Genomic DNA, 23245 nt, shown 5'->3' with positions numbered 1-23245 from the left:
TAGTTTCACTAGCTGGGGTTCAGGGCTCTGCTCTCGGCTCTGCCGCCAGCTCACAGGGTGGCCATGGGCAGGTCACTTCAACACGATATGATGTCAGAGTTGTGAGCATCGGCTCTTTGAGGTAGGAATGGGGTCTTACTGTGTGCCTGCAGAATGTGAAGTACTGAGGGACCTTGGTCTCTGCACAGCCTCCATGTGCTACTGTAATGTAAATAATAATGTGGAGATAAAGATGAGGTCAAGGAACATCTCTTAAACTTGATAATTTTCCCTGATGGGAAGATTTATGTTGCTGTTTCTAGCTGGGCTGGAATTGTGCCAATTTTTGATCAGTGTCCACGTAACCATGCAGAAATACTATAGCAAGGGGAAGAAAAAAAAAAGTTGTTGAGCTCACATGCTAATATAAAGCTTGCTACATTCTAATTTTGCAATCAAAACAAATACCATCCTGTACTGCACAAACAGCAGCAAGGGAGTGAGCCATCCGTCAAATCTTCGGCGCTGCCAAAGGAAGTGGCAGAACCGTTAGCTGAAGCAGCAGGCTTACTGGCACAGTGCACATTTCATGGGGCTTTATAGCTGCTTTTAAAATAGTCTCCACCACTGCAGACAGTCTGTGGGCTGCATCAGCCGAGTAAAATGTTATCCTGCTAGTACAGGGAATTATTAACATATTTTCTCCATGCCAGCTGTCTCTCCACTGACTGACCCATGCAAGCAACTCAATGAAAGAAAGTTTAAAAAAAAAAACAAACCTTAAACAAACCTTCCAACCTAGCTGGGTTTTTTTGATGATTGGTTTAACTGAAGGATGTGCCAAACCCCATAGCTGTACTGGATGCCACTCCGAGGTTGCAACTTAGCACAAAAGGACAGACTTAAACTCCAGAAAAGCAAGATTTATTTGAGTTTGGGTTTGGGTTTTGCTTTTAATTATAGTCTCAGACTGGGATGAGCAAGAAGGAGGAGAAATGTGCAGTGCAGGAAGCAGTATGCGCTCTTCATGTATGACAGCAAAAGGGTATACTTAAATTTGTAATATCAAAACTGCAGCCAGAAAAATGAAGAACATTTTCTGTTCCTCAGACCTGTAATGCTCAAGTAACAGAATAACTAGCAATTTAAAAATAAATTTAAGAAATTGTTACTCCAGGGCTAAAAAAAAATCCAACCTTATAGAAGGTGCACATGGTGTGCTGTGCCAAGGCTGGTTTTGGCAGTCCTCATTCCAGGCTTGTACAGTCCATGTACAGCGATACTCTGGTTCACAACTGGGATCCCTAGTGATTTAAATAATGATTGATACTAACACAACTTCAGCAATGCTGAAGTGCTTAAACGAGAGGTGTGTGTTTTGATTCTGCTTGTAGTTATGGGACAATCTGTGTAAGCTTGCTTAGTTTTTGTGTGTGAGCCCAAGTGTCCCGTTAGATGATTTGTGTGGTGAGTTGAGATGTCAGATGGTCATGCTTATCACTTTCCCCATTTGATAAATGAGGTCTCACAACTAGTAGATTTCTCAGGCAGGGCTGTGTCCTCTTTGAATTCAGTGTCATACCCTTTGGACATTTCCAAAGTATTTGTACCCTCAGCTTCCTGATGCCTCAAAATCTGATTTTTATGTTCTTTAAAAAGGTATTAGTTTTAAACTTCAGAAGTAAAAGAATGGATGTAGAAACAAATCTTTAGTTTTAAAAATTAAGGAATGATCTGATATCAGAGCAGCTTCCCCAGCAAATGATGAGGAAGCTGGATGGACTGAGGGTTAAAAGGGTGCAGTGAGGCACATGCACATTAAAGCTGTATTTCTGCCAGGAACAGATCCTGCCAGTGCTGCTGAGATAGCCCAGGTAGCTATTCCTGTCTTTCAGCTGCAGGATCCAGCATTTGAATGACAGTGCTGCTAAGAGGTTTGGGGTTCATAGCCACTTTTGGTTGTAATAACCAATGAGTTGGAGCATAAAAATTAAAAGGGGATCAGCTGCCAGAGGACTAGCTGAGTTGGCTGTCTTGATTCTGCCCCTCCTACTTTTGGTAATGTTATTAATTAAAATCCTTTCTGAGTTGTGTCACTGATGACTGTTACGTGCTTCTCTTATGTGGACTGTACAAGCCTTGTTCAAGCTTGATGGTCTGAATGTGCACATGAAGAGGCAGTGCCTCTCTACAACTACAGAAGTCTTTTCCAACCTAAGCAAGTCTATGATTCTATGTCCCAGAGAGTTTGCAAGCTGGCTGGGTGGAGCAAATGAAGACAGAAAGGAACTATCGCTGTCTCTGTGGCACAGATGAGGAGGAGCTGTGGTGTGAAGATACTGGACGCCTTGGTTAAGGTCAGAGAGGGAGTCTGGGAGAGGCAGGAGCTAGGGCTGGGGTCTTTTTTAAGAGTTCTGGGATTTAATACAAATTAATTTTAAAAAATTATTACTAAATGGAGCTCGAGGTAGGAGGACATCAGGGAATTCAAATGGAAAGAGTATCATTGTATTTAACCTTAGGTTATTTAAAGGGAAGACTTAAGTTACACTGCATAGTTTCAAACTTGTGACTGAAATGCTCTATAGCAGTAGGAAGTGTTCTCCGTGGGAGTTTTGTTTCCCATCAATCCTTGCATTGAATTCAGTTTGTTAATCAAGACAGCAAACAAAATGCTTCAGTGGTGGTCGCCAGGGGCCTGCAGTCAGCGTTGTGTACACTCAGATGATGGATGTTGTTCAGAGGCCTTGGGATCTGAAATCTACGCGGAGAGCTGCCCAGAAGGAGACTGAGTGAAACTTCCTAATTATCTGGTTTTTTTTTTCTTTCTACTACTTTGTCTATTTCCCCGCCTTGATCTGAAGATCACATTTTGCGATATTTCTGCTGCTGCTCTGAGTTATCAAAGAGTAGGGACCAGAGGCCTGATTCTGGATCTATACTTGTGCCATATACATGGCACAAGAAAGTCTTACTATTGCCTCTGTTTTTTCTACATCCTTGGCATACAGTGGGACTCATGAATGGGTGGTGGCAGGGTCAAAACTGGTCTTGTCTGTTCCTTGCACACATAAGCATATGTACATATGCAGAGATTTGGTTTAGGTTTTTAATAATTTCATTTTTGATAGAAGCACTATGAAAAATAAACTATACAATTAACTCTTTAAAAAAACAAACAAACAAAATAAAAACCCCGAAGCCAAACGAAAACACAACCGATCTGGTTTCTGGAACCAGGGACAGCTGTGAGCCAAGCCAAAATGGTCCCCAGCAAGGTGCACCCGGAGTACCTGGGTGCTCCTGATGGCTGTGGCACCCGCAACACCGGCTACTTTACCGTGTGTTTCCCTATGCCACAGCGTCACTGGGGTGCTGGAGTGTTTTCCTAGTTACAGAGCTGCTGGGGCAGCAGCTGGCATCCAGAATACAAATGCCCCTGCTACCTGGGCAAGCCTGAGAAGACTTTAAACATCCCTCTCTGCTGCAGATCTGTTTGTTTGTACACATCTGTTTCTGTAAAGTTCCCCCAAATTAAGTATGTGTTTACTTTGTGCCATCTAGTCAGCAGCTCGGAGGGTAAGTTGATGTTCTAGATTTTTTTGGATACTCAGTAGAGATAATTAGGGAATGTATCAAAGAAAAGTCTTTTGTTTTTATCTAGGATGTCTTGCTCTCCTCTTCCTGTACTACTGCAGCTTCTGTCTCTGCTCATGTTTCACTGTACAGCTGAGAACCGTATGTCAGTGAGAGTATTTGTGTGGCTTTCTGAACATATTTGAAATAATTTGCCTCTAGAAAGTGATTGTGGTCTGTTTGCCATGAGAAGAGTAGCTGCAGTCCTGATGTGAATTGAAATATCAAATGTTTATGAAAGATGACATAGCAAAGCTGTTTACCATATGGTATACAAGACACAGTTATGCTAGACCATTTTTCCCCCTGCATTTTGCTGAGGGAAACAAAGAATACAATAATACAGTTTGTATTTTCTTCTGTATATCATATGTGCCTTTAAGAGAGAGCATGACAGTGCTGGCTTAGCCAGGTCATGGGATGTAAGTATAATAATAGTAATTATTTATATCTAGCCTGTATCTTGAGACTTCCATGCTAAACTGAGGGCCCAGTCAGGTGCGCGTAGTAAGGGACATAGACATTTTTGGGATTCAAAGTGGAGATCACTTCAAGTTAGGATATTTCTGGTGGCACCTTTCATTCACAACTGTGCACAGCACCTCTCTTTGCCCTTCTTTCATTTCTCTGGATTGAGGTCCTCTGACAGCTGTTGTCTGCTCTTGATTATGGGATTTTAGACTAACCATTGCACCAGCGTAGAGACTTGAAAGTTGACTCAGTGCCAGCCCAAATGGGTCTAGAGACAACATGGTTAAGTTTACAAGGAGCTGCAATCTGTGGATTTACTAGCTTGGGTCAGTGCGTTCATGGGAGTCTCTGCATTCCTCACTAAATGTATTCCCTAACCATGTTCTTATGCTACGCCATGTGTTTTCATTGCACAAAAATGCTCTCTGAGCTAGATAAAGCAAGAACTAGCCCTGTGAAATGTACTGGCTCTCTACAGGCTTTGAATTGGGGAATTGCTGTTCCACTGTCTCATGGGTCTTGAACTGTGCACATCATCAAGATGAAGTGTGTTCCAGGGAATGAAGCAGATGGGGTAAAGAGCCTGAGTTCAAACGCTGTCAACAGCAGAAGTGTCTTAATGTGCCTACTTCAACTAAGTATCTGTATTTACACACTGTCCTCTTCCTCTCATTTGATTTAGGTTGTATGGTTGGACCCTGGAAATGGGATGTCAGTCCCATTCAGGGAGCATAAAGGAAGAAAGAAAATACCCCAGTTGCTGCCGCTGTGACAGCGAGTGAGAGCAAGAGCAGGAAAATGTCGACAGTCACATCAGCAATCCAGGCTCCTCAGGGCCCTGTGAATCCACCGCCTCCAGAGGTCACTAATCCTAATAAGCCTGGCCGGAAGACCAACCAATTGCAATATATGCAAAATGTTGTGGTAAAGACCTTGTGGAAGCATCAGTTTGCTTGGCCTTTCTACCAACCTGTTGATGCAATTAAATTGAATTTGCCAGTACGTATCTATCATCTGCTTGGTATTCTATTCTTAGAAAGCTTTGTGTTGGTGAGACTGGTTTTCTGATCGCTGGATCAGAATGGCTAGGTTCTTTTGGGAATTTCCTTGAATGCCTTTAGACTTGCTGAATGGGATGACATTGTTCAGAGCTGGAGAGGAGAAAACGGGTTCGGTTCTTCGTGAGGGAAGAGCAAGTAGGCAAGCTGTCTTAGAGCAACTGAAGTGTAGTGCTTCATTTGTAGCTTACCTCTGTTTACTTTTATGTGTCTTCACCCTTTGTCCCACCTCCGTCCAATTTGAGAGTCTTGAAGCCCACGCTCTTCTGAGCATTTGGCATTGGGCTCAATGTAACTTGTGTTTTCGGTAGACTTCCCTGGAGCCACCGACTTCAGCGTTGAGGAAGTGTGTTGCTTTTGGCTGGAGAAGCTAATTACCAAGGATACTTTGTAGCCAGATCTTTTCAAATGCTGTACTGGAAGCAGAAAGAACAGAACAGTTACATTTACCCATCTGCCTCCTGTGCCTGATGTTACGTATGTACAGACGCACTCACACACACACACCCTGTCTCTGTCAGACCACGTAGTACAAGATACAGCCCAGTTACTCATAAATGACCCAAGTTTATTAAGCTGCTTTCTTCCAGGAAACAAAGCAACGCATTCTTCACTTCTTCAAAGGTGTCCTGTTAAGTGTGACAACTCAGCAGTGGAGGCATACCTGTACCCCTCTGCTCCACTGAAATACAGATACTGCCCTGCTGTCTGCTCCACTGGGCAGCCCATTGCACAGTAACTGGCTGCTTGAGCAAGAGGGTTGCATGGTTCTGGGATTTAAGGTCAGGAGAGCTCCAGTTACTGCTGATTATAACATAATTTTATGGACTGGATCAGAAGTCTTTTGAACTCTCTGATGTTGATGGGTGCTATTTAACAGTGCTAGCTGAAAGAGTAAAACACTTAATGTCTCTATAATATTTCTCTAGGTCTGTGCTCCTTTATGTCATCTTTTGTGGATTTAGTTTGTCAGTGAGGCATTTTTAAGTGGTTTTAGGGCAGGTTACCAGATAATTTAAAGGCGGAGTCAGTTGGAAGAATAGTTGTTTTTCACGTGTGGCCTAAATCTGCACAAGCCCAGTAGCCAGCAGGATTGCTTTTTCTGGGCTAGTATGACTTGCCTGGAAATACTGGTGCCTCAGATCGTGCTTGAGAGATTTGGGCTCAGAGTGTGACTAGTGGCCGTATGTGGCTTTGTGTGCATGTGCAGCAAGAGGGCTTGCTGATCTTCTCCAGAATGAGAAAATTACAGTGTATATCCTTGCATGCCTAGAGCGTCTCCAGGCTAATCACAGCCTCTACGGATGCTTGAGACCACCTCAGGGAGAAACTGGGTTAACACGTGGAAGCCTTTTGAGGCCTGAAATGCCCTTAAAAGAGAGACTGAAACTTTTAGCATAGTCTTAGCGAGCACTGGCACTGATAACATTCTGTAAGTGCCAGAGGCAGCCTTTTTAAAAGGGAGAGAAAAATGCTGTTTCCCAGATTGCAGCTGGTCCACCATTAAGCTGCACACCCTGCCAAAACTAGTGCTGAGCTCTCCTGTCCTGACTTCTGGTCCCATGAGTGCATCACTGCAGCGTTAGTCTAGCTGACAAGTTTGGTACCCTTCTATTCTGCAGCACACTCCAGCACAAAGCCTGCTTTCCTCCTTACGTTACTCGTAGTGCCTTCCCAGTCCAGCTGTCCTTATAAAAAGCAAGTGATGTCCAAGTAGCCGTTTGTATGTGTGGGGATTTTTGTTTTTGTTTTGTTGTGGGGTTTTTTTTTTGGGGGGGGGGGCGGGGCTGGGGAAGATTGGTGGTTGTGGAAGGAGTTCTTGTGCTTTTAGTCTAGTTCGTAATAGTGGTAGACTAAAAGGCTAAAAAATTAGAAAATAAATGGAAGTAAAAGTGGTATTTACAGTTTCCACAGAAACTTGGGGTGTGGTTTTTTGGGAGGGGGAATGAGGAGAAAGCTGGGACTAAGAGGGAGATGTGAACAACACTCCACATATCAGGAGATGTAACACCTTTCCTGTTTCTCCAACAGGATTATCACAAAATTATAAAAAACCCCATGGACATGGGGACGATCAAGAAGCGCCTGGAACATAACTATTACTGGAGTGCCAGTGAATGTATGCAGGATTTCAACACCATGTTTACAAATTGTTACATTTATAACAAGGTAAAGAGCCCAGACAAGCCTTAACTGGGGCACTGCCTAGGAAAGACCCTCCTACAACTGTTTCAGCGCAGGTTTTGAACAGGACCAGCTCAGCTGTGCTCCGGGCCCTCCTTGCAAGGATTTGAAATGCCACTAATTGCAACCATGTTACTTGAAATACACAAAGCTGTCTTTGTGCTGTGTCTTTCTTCCCCCAGACTAGTTAAAATGGCAAATGCGCCTTTTAATTATAGGTAGATTTCTGTTCTGGGGTTATGTAGCAAGTTTTTACTCCTTTTATTTTCAGTTAGGAATTCTTTAAGATGAGCTACAGTTTATGCAGTGCTTTGCAGTTGTTCTGTGGTGTATTAGTGCTATGTGTTAACACTAGCTGTCTAGCAGTAAATACTATCTTTTAGCAGCAGAGAGCAGTTCGGGAAGTGTAACTGCTCTCTGCTAATGTCTCGTCCATACTTGCACACCTTTAGATTGCTTGTTATTATTTTGGGTTTGGCTTGTTTGATGTTGGGTTGTTAAAAGCCTCTATTCTTTGTATTGTGTTTTCTACAGTGGTTTGTCATCATTGACCCATACTGGAGAACAAACTGAAATAAACAAAATAATTAGTTTGGGCCGCAGAGTATGTGTTTACACTCTTCTCTTGGACCTGCTGGCAAGCAGGGAAGGACAGCTCATCTGTTCCAGTTTGCTGCTTCCACACTGTTGCACAGGATGCTAGTTACCAGGCTCCTACTGGAAGTCCTGGTAACTCTCTGGATGCAGCATGTTTAGATGCTGTATTTATTGCATGCTAGGCCAGAACAGAAGAGCAGGAGGGTAGCATGCAAGGAAGGAGGAGAGCTAGTCTGTCTGTTTTTGGAGCTTGGGTACCATCACTTATTTGAAGGGTAGTGTCATTGGGGATTTCAGAGTCTGATTTTGAACGTCTCTGCTTCTAGTGTGTGGATGATACAGCATGGGCTTGTATTCTTCTTTTTGCAGCCCACAGATGACATTGTCCTCATGGCCCAAGCCCTGGAGAAGATATTTCTGCAGAAGGTTGCCCAGATGCCTCAGGAGGAAGTCGAATTATTACCCCCAGTTCCTAAAGGCAAAGGTCGCAAGCCGTCAGCAGGCATGCAGAGTGCAGGTATTAACCCAGTCCAGTGACATTAAGTGTTATGAGGCCATTGCTGAGGTCTGACCCACCTTCCAAGCTGCCTGGCTTCGCAAATGGTGAAAAGGCTAGGAAGGGAGCGTGTAGCCTAATGGTTAAAGCAGTGCAAGATGTCGAGATGATGTTCACCCAGTGTTCCAGGGCTTGTCTGTCTTAAGGGCACTCTGCATGTGTCATACAAACATCTTGCCATCTGTGACTTGCCCATCCATGTAGCACTTCAGTGTGGGAGGGCAATACTGTTCCTTCCTGTATGCAAAGAAGAAACCAAGGCAAGAAGAGGCAAGGTAGTTAGACATGCCAGGCTCCTGCAAGTGACAGACCATGGCCTAGAATGCCTTTATTAGACCTGAGTTTATACAGCTCACGCAAGGTCCTGGCAGAAGTCTGACACAGCAAAGACTTGGACCCAAATCTAGCCAATCCCCTAAACCCCATAAAAAGTTTTTCTTTTGCACACACGGTTGCAACATCATAGAATCAAATTTGATCAACAGAAAGGATTTATTAAGCCATTGCAAAAGGCTGTGTTGACTGTTGCCTATCAGTAGAAACTAAATTTAGCTTAGCGTACCTAGAGTTGATTTTAAATGGATTTAGGACTAAAACGTCTGTAAGCACTATAAAATAGTTCATAAAGGAACTTGTGTGGGCTGAATGAAACTGTTGCAAATTTTTTTTCTTTAAACAAGGTCCGATTGTTGCTCTGGGAAAGCCAACTGTTCCCCTTTGTTTTCCCACATCTCAGGTGCCAAATGGAGCTACAACTTCATCCAAGCTCAGAAATTTGTGATGATGTGTCTTTTCAGCATCCTTTGATAAAAACTTTTATAAAAACATAGAGAAGTATTGCTACTTCAGTTATTAGTTACTAATTTCGCCCCTTAACTTTACATTAGCAGGCAGTTCTTCAACAGTTGCAGGTCTAGCATAAGAAACCTCTGCCTGGCTATCATGAGACCTAGGCTCTACTCAGAGCAGTTTCTTTCATTGTGTAATGTGGCAAATCTCAAGTGCTTCGGACTCTTGGGTATTTAACTGGCAGTAGGGGAGTGGTTGTTACCATTTGCCATGCATAGTAAAAACACTCCCAGATTGAGGTCTGTGCAGGACAGCAGCTGTCCAAAAGAGCAATCTCTGTTTCCTCAACGTGAGCTACTGCCCTTTTGCTGAGCGCAGGGTAGCACTGAGAGCCTGTGACGGGTGAAGGCTCTCCCAGAGCAAAACACACCCCATGTGCAAAGCTTGAAGTATTTCACTTGCATGTGGCTGGTCTAAGGCTCATGGTACAAAGACTTAGGTCAGTGATTTCTTTTTTTTCTTTTTTTTTTTGTTGACCCCTGGGTAACAGCACCAAGCAAATCACACTGTGTCCTTTGTGGTGTTCCTGTAGCTCTGGACTGGGAGCCTTTTGCAAAGCCTGTGATTGCACAGTCCAGCGGCACCAGTTTCACTTTGTTCCCAGTGTCTTGTCGGCACTTGTAACCATCAGTACATTGCAGTGCGTTTTCACTTTGTCGTTTGAAAGGAGCGCAGCAAGCAGTGGCCGTGTCTTCCGTCTCCCCGCCGGCCCCGTTCCAGAACGTCCCTCCAGCCGTGTCTCAGACGCCCGTCATTGCTGCCACCCCTGTGCCAACCATCACTGCTAATGTCCCGCCTGTCACTGCCCCTCCTGCCGCTGCTCCCCCTCCGCCTGCTGCTCCGATAATGCCTGTGGTGCCTCCTACACCACCGGTAGTCAAGGTAAATGGAGAACATGACCCTTTCCTCTTCAGAAGGCAACATTGCTAAGCAGTGCTTTATTTTCATCCCCTCACTGCTGGTTACGTGCATTCCTTCTCTTCGCATTTGACTCCATGCCTCTCTGGCCATCGTTTTCCCTTTAAGGTGTGCTCAGACAAGTGCTTGCTGTCGAGTTTGAGAGGATTGAGAGAAGTTTTGCCAGTTTTACCACACCCTAGCTGAGGTGATGTCAACTGTAATTGCTCCAACTCAGTTACAAGCTCTCATCTGACCATAGCCTTAGTCAGTGCTGATGCTCCATGACCAGAAGGCTGTTGGAAGTTTCCCCCATTTTGCACCATATAGCCCAAAGCATTTCTTCCCTCTGTGACTGAGCCCCTGATTTTACTGGGGCTATTCCTTTAAGGTTTGCAGATTCCAGCACTAGGAATGTTCCTTTCTGCCATAAACCGGTTCAAGACAAGCCTGTCACTCCAGTTGGAGGAGACTGATGTTGCCTGCAGGTTTTGGGTGCATTAGTTCTGTCTTTACTGAGTAATCTTCTGGGAGTTGTCATGATGTTTAGCTATTTGCTATGTTAATTTAATGTATAAATGAAGACGTTGCTCTAAATAATTGGAGTTTTCCTAGCAAACTGTGTATTGCTTTAAAAATGATGAAAGCATAGCTCAGAGAAAGCTGGGTTTTTTTCTAAACTGGGGAATTAACTGCAACAGTATCGATGTATTCTAATGTGAGGTTGCATGGACCAGCAAAGCCATAGGACTGTATTGCTTATTTAATCCTATAGTTTGAAAATTACTAGAAAAATTGTGAATTGGATCTTCTTGGAGCTAAGCTGTCCTCCTCATCCTCAGAAGCCTGTCTCTTACTTGAGTTTCTGTCCAAATAACTTGCTTCTGAGAATCAATTTAATTTTGAAACTCAAGGATGAACCCAGAAGTGAGTTTGCCAAATACACACTGCAAAATTAATTCTGCTTGGGATTTACTTAAGATTTCCCTTAGATTTCCCTAAGGAACTTTTTTCTCCCTTTCTATCTCTCTTTCTCCGGAGAAATAAATCCTTCATAGGAGCACAAGAGAGCTGACTGGATAGTCACAGCTTGAATTTATGAGGGAGGGGTTTTATTTGCTTAAGGCAAAATCATTAGATTCTTGCTCTTGTCCATAATAAGCAATCTACCTTAGCACACCCAATAAATACAAGGGAGTGAGGGCTCATGGGTCTTTGGTGATTAATATGCTTTGGTTCAGAACTTATAGCCTGATCCTGCCACTGGGGACTCAGACATGTGGTTAAGTTACTGACACTTACTAAGTCACGATGCATCAGCTGAGCTGCAGTAATCGACTGGGCGCACTCCTTTCCCTTGGCAAACATGAGGTAAGAGTCCTTAGTTTAAATCTCAGTGAAATACATAGAGCTAACACATTTTGCATCGTGTTTGGGGTTGGGTTGGAGACGTGCAAATGGCTGGTTACTGTGGCTCAGATGACATGTAGTAAGTAATACGCTGTGTTGTAGTCACTGAATTGCGTGTTGAAGCCTCTAGTCACAATTCCCATTTATCCCAGTGAAGTAATTGTATTTTCTGTCAGAGGACAGGCAGATCTCAAACATAAGGCTGAACTGTGCTAGCATGAGAGCTGGGCACATACTCATGAAGTCTGTCCATCTGCTGTTTCAGAAAAAGGGAGTGAAGCGGAAAGCGGACACAACCACCCCCACCACCTCCGCGATCACTGCCAGCCGAAGCGAGTCACCCACACCCCTCTCGGACCCCAAGCAGGCCAAAATCATCGCTCGACGGGAGAGTGGTGGCCGGCCCATCAAACCACCAAAGAAAGACCTTGAAGATGGAGAGGTCCCCCAGCATGCAGGGAAGAAGGGCAAACTCTCTGAGCACCTCAAGTACTGTGACAGCATTCTCAAGGAGATGCTCTCAAAGAAGCATGCAGCCTATGCATGGCCCTTTTACAAGCCTGTTGATGCAGAGGCCTTGGAATTACATGACTATCATGATATTATCAAACACCCCATGGATCTCAGTACTGTTAAAGTACGTCCACATTTACCACCTCTTTTGCAGGGTGTCACAGCCCTCTGGCTGCAGAGGACTGGCTCCTTCTGGGGGAGGGGGAAGGGGCAAGGGTGGTAAACGGAACCTGTTTGGATATCATCTGGATATTTTTATATTTGTTTCCTTCCCCCTCTCCTTTTTTTCCCGTAACCTGGGACATCCTTTTTTTCTGCCCTGCAAAGCAGACTGTATGATGGCATCCTCTCTTCTTTGTGGATAGTCCAGCTCTTTAAACTTGTGTCCTTGGGATTGTCTTGCACTCTGAGAAGAAGAGGTGCTGTGTTTCATAGGATTCAATTGATAGTATCCTGTTTCCAGAAGCTACTGCCTGTTTACTTGTTGGCATGGTGTGTGGTCCAGATAGGCTTACGCTGAGCAATTCTAACCAGAACATGATGATCGCCTGGTACTTGGGGAGGGGAAGAAATAATGTGATGCTTACATGTGGTTCATGCTTGCCTTTTCAAGAGCTTAGCTTAGTATGGTGCAGTTCTCAAGGTTTTTCTTCCAGTAGACTGGGTTTTTTTCTGATTCTTCCCCTAAATACCCATGGCACAAATCCATGTTTTTCTAGTCTTCTGTTGGTGAGCCAGCCATGGGTATCAGTGTTGGTGGAGGTGAGACTTTCTTCAATGTGCAGGAAGTTGAGGTATTTCTGCTGACTTTCACTAGCGTGCTAGAAGTGGTTTGCTGCCAGCTGAGCCAATGCCTGGAATTTTCTAAATGTCCAGGTGGCAAAAGGGCAGCTGCATTCATGATTCCTGTCATGCTCTTTGGCAAATCCTACATAGTATCTGGAAGCAGCGTGGTATGTTCTGATGTGCTATGCCATTCAGCCTTGATGCTGCAGGGGTTCTTCAGCTGCAGTATTTTTACGATTTTAGTTGCATTATTTAGTGGTGACAGAGTAGTTGTCATAGTCTGTGCATTGAGGATTAGACAAAGAGTTCCCAGTGTCTTGAGTTTTAATTGCTTTTCTAATGCTATGGTCCTGGGTGAGTTTCCCCACAGCTCTGTGCCATAGTTTTCCCAGTCATAGAATGGGTATAGTAATACCTAACCTACCTCACAGGGCTGTTGTGAGGGCAGATATCTGGAAGGCACTGAGTACTAGTTCTTATTATGATTGGATTTTTACAGAAAAGACCCATCTCTGAGCTCACAAAAGCATTGTAAGCAAGCTCTGGTGGAGCTAGGCTTGGAGACCATTCATCTCCTGAGCTTGCAGTGCCCTTGATTTGTTTACAAAAGCCAGTGCAATGTGCAGTATTTTTGACTTTCAATTAAGTTGAGCTGTGTTAAAGGCCTTTAGCAATTTCCTGGCAGGAGAAGAGGGCAAGACAAAGCTGAGCTGCAGGCAAGAAGAGGGAGCCTGAAACACAGCAGTAAAAGCAGGAGAAGAGGCTAGGTTGAACATGGTAGTCTGTGAAGCTGGAGCACTGATACCTGGCTTTACTTTCTGCTGATAGAGGAAGGTCCCAGTGTTTTCTTGGGTAAGTTTCCATTTTCTCTTGCTCTTGAGCATGGATGGGGAAGGAAGAAGCTCCCTCAGTTGTGGTACTGCAGTGCATTCACCATCCTGCTGATATTTCTGCCCGCTAGTAAAGGCCTACTTACTCCTTGTACACTGTGTTAGTTACAGGACTTGCTGTCAAGGCCTTCTCACTTCACTTTGCATTGGAGTTGCTCTTCCTCACTAGCTTAGAGCTCCGTCCATGTGGCTTGGATCATAGGCTAGTGGATAATTTAGGTTGGTCAGGAGTCCTGCCTCCTGCTTAAAGCAGGGTCACTTACACTGATCTGCTGCCTTCCAGGTGTCACCACCTTCTCAGCTGAGCGAGCCTGTCTTTGCTCTTCTGATGCCACTGAGTGGGTTGGGAGTAGGAACAGGTTGCAGATGGGGGTTTCAGTGTTCTTTCAGTCAAATCAGAGGTGCGGTACTTAGGTGACATCAGAAACCTTCAAACATGATGTTCTGTGCATAGTTACATTTTGCCCATGCTTATCATAGGCTACATGTTGAAAATCTGTTCTAAGACTGTAATCTGGCCAGTAGTTTTAAGGAATTTCAAATTATGTCTGGTTCACAGAAATGACTGAGATGGGAGAAAGCATCTCTTGCTCAGTGCAACTGTTCTTTTTGTTATCACATTAGAGTGATGAAGTGCTAGATAGCCTTTTTTTCTACTGGTCTTGTAAACACAAGTTGTTAGATGAACACCTCCTAGATTAACTCATTCAGTTACTGTACTGACATTAGTGGGACTGCTGGTAAACCTAGTCCTTTTAGACCTATTCGCAGCTCAGTCACATTCCCTTGACTTCCTATGCAGTAAGGTTAGAGACAGAGAGAGTAAAATCCTGACTCTCAATGCTAGTATTTCTGTGTGTGGTTAGGTCACTTATTGCAAGAGATTCTTTGTGTATTCTGCGAAATCAAGGTGCAAAGCTGCAATTTGTCGGATTAGTGACTTCTTCACACTTAAATCTCTTCATAGTCCTAACTTCATTCTTTTAAGAAGTGTACAGCTCTGCCCTTTTTCTGCAAGTGCAGGTGATACTTTTCTGTACTTTACTAGTGTAGGGCAGAAAACTGGAGACAAGTTATTGGCAGAACCAGTGGAGTCTTTTGTATGCAAAGACTCTGGATTTGTCCTTCCACATGGTAGTGTTTTTCTTAATAAACTTGTTTGAAGTGCTGTCTGGTATTGTTTTTTTATGGAGTGTTTTATTATCGTTGCTCTTGGCCTGTAGATCATAGTGTGACTTCTCTGAGATGCAGTCTATAATATGTTAACTGCATGGAACAGAAACCTGCTATTTGCAGGGAGTATAATTCTTCAGTGTCAGGGGCTTCTCTGTGGCTCTGAAAGGTTTTACATTTAATTCTGCACAAGTGGCAATGGTTGTGGTAAAGCAGCGCAACTAATGGCCTTCAAACTAATCTTGAAGGAATTATGTGAAAAGTAAAACATAAGTATTGCTGCAGCTATAATAGACTCTTGAATACCTGCTTGCTTGTCACTTTGGCTCTCTGGTTGTATGAGGTTTGATTTTCTTCAGAGAATGTTGTTCATGTCCAGGAGCATTTTCTTTTTTTCAGGCTCTGCACCCAGCAGAGGTATGCTTCAGAAGGACTGGAGATTGTTTTCTCTGTGTGCGTGGTGGAGGAGGCAGGTGGGCTGTCATGACTGTGCCAGTGGCAGGTGAGAGGTGGAGGGGCTGTAGCTGAGCTTGTTGCAGCCAGGAGCAGAGGGCTGTGCTGGAGCTAGTACTGAGAGCGGGAAGAGCTGAAAGGATGGGATCAATGAGCTCATCTCCACCTCAGTTCTTTGATAGTCATCACAGAGGGGGAAAGAGCAGAACTGCTTGGAACAGAGAGAGGAAGGGATGAATGCATGAAGAGAGAGGGAGGCAGAAGCATGGGTTGCGCTTTAAAAACTTAAGAGGCAGTAGCCCTAATACCTTGTAGTAGGTGAAACGCTTGCTACAAAGCTGTGGCAGCGCTGTGCTTTTGCTGCCCTGTCCATGGGCAGGCAGGACCTGCTTGCAGCATGTTCATGTGCCCTCTCTGATGCTGGGGAGGCAGGATGCTGTGCCTGTGATGGAGCTGGGGGAACCTGGAACACCGTTACTCTCACTCCATCCTCTAGCTGCCAAGTCACGGCAGCAGTGATGTGAATGCCCCTCTGCCGTTGGTTTACTCAGTGGTGGACAAGGAGCAGCCCTTGCTATGCAAGAGGATTTATACAAGCTGTTTACTTTTGGAATAAAGCACTACCTCCAGGGGTCTGACTGCTCACCAGTTAATTTTCTTGCAGTGAATTGCTATAGTTTCAGATCAGCTGAGTTCAGGGTCTTGAATGTGAGGAGACATTATTTAGGGGAATCTTAGATTTCATTACTTGCACCTATTTTAGAGATCAAATGCAGTTTTGCAAGCCAGCTGTTCTTATGAGGCAGTTGGGCCCCCAGAAATCAGCTGGGTCCTCATTAGCTTCTAGACGTGACATTTTCTCTGCTAAAATCACTGGACTTGTGTGGCCCCATCCCTTGTGAGCCTGCCCTGATGCCATGTGCAAGACGTACTTTGAGGATGGCTTGATGTCCAGTTTTAGTTTTGGAGAAGAGACAGTGGAAAAGAGACATGTTAGATCTTCAAACATGATTGTTGCGAGAAGGGAGGGAACCAAGTTTTCTCTGCATCCTCTATGGGCAGGGCAGGGCTTACCATCGAGCAAGAAACACAGATATTAGGAAACAAATTCAGGAACATTAAAGAGTATTAAACAATTGAATTGATTGCTGAGGGGAAAAAAGATTACTGTGGTAGATGCTGCGTGGGGCAGAGAACGGGCTAGCTGGCCTCCTAGCACCTCTGCCAGTCCTGCTTGTCTGACTCCTGATTTGCAATTGTAAATGTAGTAACTTTTTTAAAGCAGCTGGGTATCTCCAAATGAATTTGTAATGGAAGACATTCCAGCCCACCAATTTGAAGTTTCTTTTTTTTTTAAAGTTAATTATTCTTTACAAGGAAACAAAATAAAAATCCACAGATTAAAACTGTTGGGCTAGAAAGCTGTTGGGTTTGGATGAAAATGAAGCCTCAGACGCTGGAATGTGTTTCATAGGCAGAAATCAGTCATTGAGTGTGCCAAACTTATAAGGGCATCAAAAAGGCCTTTCATGCAGTAAGGTGTATTTTATAATAAATGGGCCCTTTTGTTTGAACATATGTTTTTCTTTGGAATTGGCCTGAGATGCTTTTCAAACAAGGCCAGCTCTCCTTCAGACAGGAGAAGCACAAACCTATTTCCCTTTCTGGCTGTGTGTTGTGGCTGAGAGAGGCTGTCTCTGAGCTTATTCACCAAGAGAATAACATCTCCTGACAAAAGTTTGACCGATGCCTGGCTGCAGCATGGCAGGGAGTAAGGCTGCAGGGATGTCACTGCCCTGCATGCAGCACCAAAGCTGCATCGCTGGAGGTGAAATTCTGCCCTATTCAGAATAAAAATGCTTTTAGGAGTCATTGCAGTTATTTCAAGATACTTGCAAGGTCTGCCATGCAGCTGTGAAATACCTGTAGCTTCTATTGATCAAATGGGGAATTTTGCGTGCTTTAAGGCCTCTAGTGTGGGTTGCAGACCCCAAGCAGCCCTGCTTTTTGCTCCCATGGACGTGTCTTCCCTGATGACATTTGCAGCCTGTCTGCCAGTCAGCCTCTTCCCTTGGCTGGGGGATACAGGTGCACAAGAAATACAAAAGGGAGGCCTGCAAGCGCTCGGCAAATAGAGAATTTCTCTTTTAAATGCAAATGAAATGTTGTGTTAGCTTCTTTTTCCTTTTGGTAGGTGTAATTGGAGCTAAGGTTTTTACATTGTAGTAATATATGCATAAAATTAATTACGTCCTAGGAATGCTATAAACTGTTCTCTAAACCCAAGTAATTCAGTCCCAAACAGCAAAAGAAATGGATAAAAGTGGGAGCTGAAAAATAAGAGAAAGAAACAAGATGCAAATATTTTTTGCTCCTGATACTTATCCTCTCTACACTAGAAAATAACATTATGAATAGGTTCATGAAGGGTGAATTCTGTATTTATCAGTTGGACTTTTAAGTCAAGAGTAGGTGTTGTAGTTTAAGAATCACCAAGCAAAATTCATCCCCTGACCCAAGTCAGAGTTAGATGGTCATGATCTTTTCTGCCCTTCCAGATGTACAGGGCAAATACACCCAAGCAGCACACATAAATACATGCTTAAGGTACTCCTGTAGTTGTAACTTGGTTGTCTGTTGACTCTTGCCCTTCCTGTCCACGATCCTTGTTTACATTAGTTTCTGATCCAGCAAAATGTTTTTGTGACTACTTTTGAATAGAATGGGGACCCTGACAGATTTATCTAGTACTACTTCGAAAGAAAACAACCCACATTAGGAATCTTAACAGTTTAAGCACTTCATGGTGCAATATCAGCTTCTTTGGTTGTCTGGTGTGTGTTTTCTTGCTTGTTTTAAAAGCAGAAACTCTGAATATTACTTAGGAACAAATAAGCCAGGTCAAACTAGGTTCTCTTAGACGAATGTGATTGTGAGGCTGTTCTGAGCTGCCTCCAAGATGCATGTGTCCTCCATGCAGCTGTTACAAATGCCTTTTGCTTATGGTTTTTTTTCCCCCCTTTCCCTTTGGCTTGTTTGTTTGCAGAAAAAAATGGACAGTCGGGAATACCAAGATGCACAAGGCTTTGCAGCAGATATTCGGTTAATGTTCTCTAATTGTTACAAGTACAATCCTCCAGACCATGAAGTGGTAGCGATGGCCAGGAAGCTCCAGGTAAAGGTGTTGGCAAATGTGTCTTCCAGAGTTTGTTTAGTGCAGCTACAAGGTGTCGATTCAGAGATCCAAGCATGGATCTGCTCTTGGCAGCAGCAAGGGAGAGTCAGTGATTCTTCCAGCACTTGGAACGAGCCATGTTCTCTGGTGCAGGACTGGGGTGCTTTTCACATGGCATGGCCCAATGCCACGTTCTGCTCCTAAAACAGTTGCTTCATAAAGTAGTGCGAGAATTTTCTTGGGCTTACAGAATATGGATGCCCATCCGTACATTATTATATGCTGTACAGTACCTGGTATAGTGCAATAAGACCCTGACCCATGGTGGGGTGTCTGGTGTGTTTAAAAGGCCAGAGTGAGGTCTTTGTGGCTGAGGCTTCTTTTGTCACCAGTTTTTCTCCCTTTTTGTAGGATGTCTTTGAGATGAGGTTTGCAAAAATGCCCGATGAGCCTGCAGAGGCTCCACCTCCGCCTCCACCGACAGCACCAGTGGTGAGCAAAAGCACAGAGAGCAGTCACAGTAGTGAGGAGAGCTCGTCCGACTCAGACAGCTCAGACTCGGAAGAAGAGCGAGCGACTCGGCTGGCTGAGCTCCAGGAGCAGGTATTGCCATTGCCAGGCTGTGTGTCTGTGTTTGTGTGGTAGGAAGGGTTTAATTTTTTTCTTAAAAGTGCCCTCTAGGCTGGGGTGAGCAAAGCAATTGCCCCTTCTGCCAGCTAAAGGGGAAAAATGCTCAGCTGTGAAGTAAGTGCACGTTTGATGTAATGTTAATTTTCTTGGAGGTAGCCATTCTCGGTGCTGATGCTCTGTGTTTCTTTCTGGGATCCCAGGGTATGAATGAAGGTGCACACAATACTAGGGATCTGGGAGGAACAGAGAGGCCCATTTTGTATGAGAGCTCAGGCGTAACGAAATCTGTCACAAGCTTCCTGTGGGATATTGTCCTCTTGTACCCTGTCTGTAGAAGTGAGCTGGTTTGACTGTTGTGGTTGCAAACGCTTCAGCCATGGCCTTTCTTATTATGCAGATATACAATGCCAGATGCTACAGTGCTTACATGTGCTACCGTAATACAACAAAGCATTAATAAAATAGCTTATCCGGTGTCTCAAAGCAAGCTAGTAGGAGACCCAAGACATGAACCCAGGATTCCAGAGGCCAAGCTGTCAGCACTCTAGATGGAGCTATTTAGCTTAATTTTTATTTGCCCCTATAAAACAAGAATGAGGTTTTCATTTGAGTCAGCTTCTGTGTACTTGCACTGCATTTTTAAATGGATTTCAAATTGAGCAGAGTCTCCTGAGTTCAATCACTAGACTGCTTGATCACTGACTGTGGGATATGCTTACACGTTGGGACATAGAGGAAGGGTATTTGTAGGCATCAATTACCTTACCTTGAAGTCTGATTAATTTTTTCACTGTTCTCCCTCAGCTAAAGGCCGTTCATGAGCAGCTAGCTGCATTGTCACAAGCACCGGTGAATAAACCAAAGAAAAAAAAAGAGAAGAAGGAGAAAGAGAAGAAAAAGAAAGATAAAGAGAAGGAAAAAGAAAAGCACAAAGTAAAAGCTGAGGAGGAGAAGAAACCCAAGGTGGCTCAACCACCAAAACAAACCCAACAGAAGAAAGCCCCAGCTAAAAAAGCAAACAGCACAACCACAGCTAACAGGTGAGAGCCTGCCTTCTGTAAGTTGTCTTAAGGGTAATGCTGAGGGCTTCCAGCCCAGTTTTTTCTGTCCCTCCCATCCCCACTGAATTCCTGGTGAAGTGCAGTTGTCAGAGCAGTTAATTTCCTGTTGAATAGTGCCCCCCCGTTCCCAGACAACTCCAGGGAGTCTTTAAGTTAGAGCTGGCAGTGGAGCCATCATTTCCACTGTCCAACTCTCTTAAAATCCCTGCCTGACTACTCTCAGATAAGGTTTTGCTTTTTGCCTTTTGTGCAGCCAGCAAGAACATGCCATTTCATTGCTGCCCCCCTGCTGCTACATGGGCCTGTTGTCATGCCTCACAGGGAGAAAATATAATGGGAGTAAAACAGCTGATCTCAGATTTCTGAACTTCAGAAGCTGTGGTGCTGTTCAAGCCATCTGGCTTAGAGGTTCAAAGCCAAGAACATTGGGGTGGTTGTTACAAGGGGGGTAGAAAAAAAAAAGTTAATTGCTTCTCTATACCCATGAGTGTTTCCATGCTTGCCAACCCACCCAGGCAGCCCAAGAAGGGAGGCAAACAGGCATCTGCAACCTACGATTCAGATGAGGAGGAGGAAGGTCTGCCCATGACCTATGATGAGAAACGGCAGCTCAGCTTGGACATCAACCGCCTGCCTGGGGAGAAGCTGGGCAGGGTGGTGCACATCATCCAGTCACGGGAACCTTCCCTCAGAGACTCCAATCCTGATGAGATAGAAATAGATTTTGAAACATTGAAGCCCACAACTTTACGAGAACTGGAGAGATACGTGAAATCTTGTTTACAGAAAAAACAAAGGAAACCATTTTGTAAGTTACCTCCTGGGGACATGTTACCCCACCAGCTCTTGAGCTCAGCTTTGAAGTCAGGGCATGTGTGTTGGGATTCTTTTATCCAGCTGTTGGGTATGTGATGACAGGGATTTTTAGAGATTCTTTTCTCACAAGAAAATGTACAGAAGCTTTTGAATTATTTTTTTTTTTCCTGTTCATTCTTCCCATGATATGCTGTGGAGACCTGGAGGACTATTGTTCCTCTACAGAATCTGTACGAGGCCTTTATTACTTACCTAGAAAGCACTGTAAAGGTTTCAGTCTCCATTGTGTTATGTGTTATGTGTTCACATCTGGAAGGATCAGTTTCTTAGTCTGGATAGTTTAGCATCTGATTAGGAAGGAAACAAAGCATGGTTGGGATCCAGAAGACCAAGGGAATAAATGACTTGAGTAAAGTTACCTGAGTAACCTGTGGATTCTGGGTGTGTCTGAGTTGTATATTCACCCCAAAACTGCTTTTCCTACACGGTCTGATCGCCATATTACCCTCACTTTCTCCCAGATCAGAGGATTAATGTTAATGTGCTGCCAAGTGTGCGGTTCAGTATGGGACAGACTTTTCTCTGTGCCTCATCCACAGAGGGTGAATTGTTGCGGCCCCTTGAGATTTAGCTCCAGCTGAATAGCAGTAGGATCACTTACCTGAAGTGGTCCTGGCTCTGTCCGCCTGCTTGTCGGTTAAGAGGGAGTTGTCCTGTTAAGACTATAGCACAGTAGCTACTCACAACTCTTGCACAGCACCTCCATTTCTTCACCACAGGATTTTCAGGTAGGCCTAAGCAAAGCTCAGACTTTGACCCTTTTTGCTTTTTAATACCCCACTTTGATTAGGTGTTTTTTTTATTATTATTTCCCCCACACCCACCCTGAGTCCTTCACTGTTGGAATAGCTCAGGAAAAGATTTTTCCAGAGTGGTTAGGAACAAGAAGCATCCTTTGGTTTTGCAACCACAGCATGGAATAACGCAGATAATCTCAGATGTCTGTTCCTCTGAGACTGGTACGCCCTGGGCTGGCTGGCATACCTGACACCAGCCGGACTCTTGTGCTGTCTGCTCTCTCTTGCCATGCTTAGTGTTCAGGGGCACACCCTCTCAGGACTCTGCTTTCCAGCTTTCTTTTTTAAAAAATTACTGCTTTAAAACAGGGCACAGAGATGTAAGTATTTCCTTGCTGGATCAGGCAAAATATCTGGCCCCTGTCTTGTGCTTCTGATACTGGCCAACACCTGTGTTCAATTGCTCCTTTGGAGGAGTATTTCTTCTGCTCAAAAATATGAGTATTGCCGGTACTTCTCACCATTTCCATCGAACCGATGCAGCTACATTCCTGTTGTCTGCCAGCCTTTGCCTCAGTTGGCTTTTAATTTGTCCTTTTTGTTTTGCTTTATATTTAAAGCAACATAAAACACAGTAGATTTTTTGTGTGAGGTATCTTAAGTGTTAGTGGCCGATGCTTACTTGTGACAACCTTTAATGGGACACTTTATTTTACAGGGCAGAAAACCCATGTAACAATTCTGTAATTACAAATGTGTAACTATTGACCATATAACTGGCTGGTAAGTAACCTGTAACTACAAGGTTATTACATGGATTTTTCTTATCTTCTAAAATACTTTCCAGAGGATCTCTTGAAAAGTGCATGTTCCAGGATGATGGTGATTGGATGATCTAGCCAACTTCATATGTTGTCCTCTCTCTGGGATGTGTAGTTGCTGTGTGGCCACTTGATCTTAGCGGTGTCACTGCAGAGTGGTTGCACAGATTTACATGCCCTGTAAAATAGTGATGTCCACTCTTTTTCGCCTGCAACCATGCAGTTTCAGAAATTGTGCGTTCCTCCTCCACAGCTGCAAGTGGAAAAAAGCAAGCAGCAAAGTCAAAAGAAGAATTAGCTCAGGAAAAGAAGAAAGAACTAGAAAAACGGTTACAGGACGTCAGTGGGCAGCTAAACAACAACAAGAAACCTGCAAAGAAAGGTAACGGCTTTGGTTTTAAGGTGCTGACAATGCCCCGAAAGTTGTATATGTAGATAGATTTCCTCACTGAGGCAAAGCTACTGCTGCTTTGTAGCCTTGGGTTTACCTCTG

General features: G+C 44.1%; 1 protein-coding gene across 3 annotated transcripts in view; it reads left to right on the top strand.

Moving 5' to 3' along the window:
* BRD3 (bromodomain containing 3) overlaps positions 1 to 23245 on the top strand; it is a 42540-nt gene that overhangs the window by 13174 nt on the left and 6121 nt on the right. Inside the window, exons 2-12 of one of the 3 annotated variants that reach the window (XM_027809418.2) lie at positions 2223 to 2336; positions 4769 to 5085; positions 7176 to 7313; positions 8295 to 8442; positions 9998 to 10212; positions 11903 to 12274; positions 18499 to 18627; positions 19039 to 19230; positions 20062 to 20297; positions 20834 to 21126; positions 23006 to 23134. In XM_027809418.2, the coding sequence (XP_027665219.1) occupies positions 4885 to 5085; positions 7176 to 7313; positions 8295 to 8442; positions 9998 to 10212; positions 11903 to 12274; positions 18499 to 18627; positions 19039 to 19230; positions 20062 to 20297; positions 20834 to 21126; positions 23006 to 23134 (2053 nt within the window). In that variant the 5' untranslated portion in view covers positions 2223 to 2336; positions 4769 to 4884. Of the gene's footprint in view, positions 1 to 2222; positions 2337 to 4768; positions 5086 to 7175; positions 7314 to 8294; positions 8443 to 9997; positions 10213 to 11902; positions 12275 to 18498; positions 18628 to 19038; positions 19231 to 20061; positions 20298 to 20833; positions 21127 to 22649; positions 22715 to 23005; positions 23135 to 23245 lie in introns of those variants that run through there. The other 2 variants (XM_055720080.1, XM_005442031.4) reach the window with 2 other exon arrangements.

Source organism: Falco cherrug, chromosome 9 (genome assembly GCF_023634085.1).
Source record: "Falco cherrug isolate bFalChe1 chromosome 9, bFalChe1.pri, whole genome shotgun sequence".
Taxonomy (NCBI): domain Eukaryota; kingdom Metazoa; phylum Chordata; class Aves; order Falconiformes; family Falconidae; genus Falco; species Falco cherrug.
The sequence above is the reverse complement of the archived record's forward strand: the minus strand, read 5'-3'. Positions and strand labels throughout refer to the sequence as shown.